Raw genomic sequence first — 2,849 nt, forward strand, 5'->3', positions numbered from 1 at the left:
ATGTCCTCGTCTGGAAAAGACACCAGCGGCGCCCAGCACGCCAACTATGTGGGACCTTACCGCCTGGAGAAGACGCTGGGGAAAGGACAGACAGGTCAGTCTCCCCTCTCGCTGCCTGTCTATCCTCTTCCCTTTAATTGCATTATTATTTCCCTGAGCGTCGGTCTTGATTGTCTGTCTGCCTGTCATCCATAACTAATCACATGATGTCAGACACCTGCTCTGTTCATGTTGACGGGAAAGTGGTTTCAGTGGCTGCGGGACAGGGGATTTGATCCAACGGGGATTGATTGGACGAAAGGTGAACTGTGTGTGTGTGTGTGTGTGTGTGTGTGCGTGTGCGTGTGTTGGGGGGTGGGGGTAGGCGTGTGTGCGTGCGTGCGTGCGTGTGTGTCTGTGCTATAACAGCCCAATGTAGAACCCACATCGCTGACACCCCGGGGGGCGTGGGATCTGAACTTCTCCCCTCGCGTTTTCGCGTCGCGTCCCGCACCACCGGTGGATCGGCGCGGAGACGTTGGAGAAGCGCGGGGCTAATCCCGATTTGCCTGATACCTGATCTATTCTTAGTCCTCAAGCGGGCAGGCGTTACTCTGCACACCGACCGTCGCAACGCTCGCGTGAACCGGTTCCGCTTTGACGTAGATTACAGCGCGAGGAGTGACAGGAGGCCGAAGGGATGTGACCAGCAGGTGTTGTTGTGGGGTCACGACGGGGCATTGGAGTCTTTCGCTCTGAGCGGGGATGACACTGCGGTCCGTCGAAGTTGGACCATAATACGGCTTGTACTTTAAAACAAAAATAAACGTTTGTCATGGAGGACGCATATGACCATACAGGATGCTGTGTGTGTGTTGTGTGTGTGGACACGCACACGCTGTGCCCGTGGCCGTGATAAAAAGTCGAGCACTGCAATGCTTTACAAGAATCTGAAGCGTTGGCTCCAAGGGAGACGGATCACAAAGTATCCCATCCTCTCTCCTCTCTCCTCTCCCTTTCTCTCCTCTCCTCCTCAGTGTCCTCTTTCCCTCCTTGCCTCCTCTCTCCTCACCTCCCTCCATCTGTTACCCTAAACGCCTGCGATAGGGCGTTTTGTTCCCGTCCAGCTGGACATGCTGTGTGTGTGTGTGTGTGTGTGTGTGTGTGTGTGTGTGTGTGTGTGTGTGTGTGTGTGTGTGTGTGTGTGTGTGTGTGTGTGTGTGTGTGTGTGTGTGTTGGGTTAGTCTCCGCTGATTGCTCGGTCAAGGCGACCCACCTGTCAGATCCACCATCAGGGGGTCTGTACCTTGGCTGAGCTGAGGCGTGTCAGAGAGTTTAGGGGCATTCCCCTGGCGCAAGTCCCCTGTAGCACTGGAGCTACGTCGCTGTACACTACATGCATTGAATCGCAAGCTGAACATACACCTCTCATACACCTCTCATACAACACTGCATCCGTTCTGCTGTCCTCTGTACAGGTTGAGTTGGCTGTTGGTTCTCGTACCGTGGTGACTAACCAGCGTCATCGATCTCTCTCTCTCTCTCTCTCTCTCTCTCTCTCTCTCTCTCTGGTCCTAATAACTGTTTAGGGTGCTCAAGGTTTCTTGTCCTCGTCTGGTGACACGTTGTCACGGTGATGCGCTGTGTGTGTGTGTGCATCTCCACGTGCGTTGTCGTGGTGACGCGTGTTGAGAGCCAGTGAGTCCGCAGCCGCAGAAGGTCTCATTAGTCGGGCGAGGAGCTCTGACGCGTGGGGCGACCGTGGCTCCAATGCCTTGGTTCCCCTCCGCGGTCAGTCAGCGATCGACACGAGTCGACGTCAGCGTGCTGTGTCTGGTACCCCTGTGTGGGCTTCATGTAGGTGTCTTGTCTTCATTGGTCCAGAGGTTCTTGTCTCCAGAGGTTCTTGTCTCCAGAGGTTCTTGTCTTCAGAGGTTCTTTTCACTCCTGGGTTTCTGATTTGTCCACCTGCAGGGGCGGGGTCCCTGTCATGAGTGACCTTCGAGTCATCCAGTGACTTGGGTCCACTCATGGCACCCCCTCGTCTGATTGGCTGTTGTCATCAGAGGCAGGGCGCGGAGGCCTCTGGTTGATCTCGCTCACACAGGAGAGCTGCTGCTGCTGCTGGCTGTTCGTGAAGTGATGAAGTGAGCTTTTGTCTTTAAACACACACAGGCTCGCACCTCCCCCAACCGCCCACCCCCTCCTGGGACATCAAGGCCCAGACACAAGAGTCGCCAAAGGTCAGGGTTCGTTCTGCTAATTAATTTCTACGTCCTATATATGTCACTATCCGCTGAGCCGCTACACAGCGGCGGTGTGAGCGGGTCTGCCTGTTTTTATGCCGCCGCCCGCCTGGCCTTTCAAGGTTGGAGTTGTAACTGATGTTGAGTTTGGGGATCCTGCCAACTGGGAGAATCCCTGAGGGACGCAGTATACCTGTAGCTGGTAGGGTACTGTACGGTGCCTATACTGTATACAGTACAGGGGGTTATATTTAGACGACAGCACGGCGGGCCAGTGGACGTGTTGCCTGGTTACTCAGCACACTCCAAAAAAAGATGGCTGACATTCTGCCAGTCAGCCAAAACACACTTCTACCGAAGGGTTCTTTACTTCAACTTGCACTACATTGTTGCTTTTAGTGCAGGGTGTGATACTGAGCCGGTCTGTGGACAGTCTTCCGTCAGAAAATGATGGACACTAAAGGATTCTGACTCTGGACTGAGGAGAGTTTCCTGCTTCCTGTTCTGTGTGAGGAAGCTACTTTACTTTACTGTGTGTTTGTATGGGCTTGGGTTCTGTGTGTTCATCAAACTTCCTGTGTGTGTGTGTGTGTCTGTGTCTGTGTCTGTGTCTGTGTCTGTGAT

The 2,849-nt window shown here is 54.0% G+C and overlaps 1 protein-coding gene across 1 annotated transcript in view; it reads left to right on the top strand.

Moving 5' to 3' along the window:
• LOC132464941 (CUGBP Elav-like family member 2) overlaps positions 1 to 2,849 on the top strand; it is a 15,371-nt gene continuing 12,522 nt past the window's right edge. Inside the window, exon 1 of the mRNA XM_060061575.1 lies at positions 1 to 94. Within this exon, the coding sequence (XP_059917558.1) occupies positions 1 to 94 (94 nt within the window). The remainder of the gene's footprint in view (positions 95 to 2,849) is intronic.

This window comes from Gadus macrocephalus, chromosome 9, assembly GCF_031168955.1.
Source record: "Gadus macrocephalus chromosome 9, ASM3116895v1".
Lineage (NCBI taxonomy): Eukaryota > Metazoa > Chordata > Actinopteri > Gadiformes > Gadidae > Gadus > Gadus macrocephalus.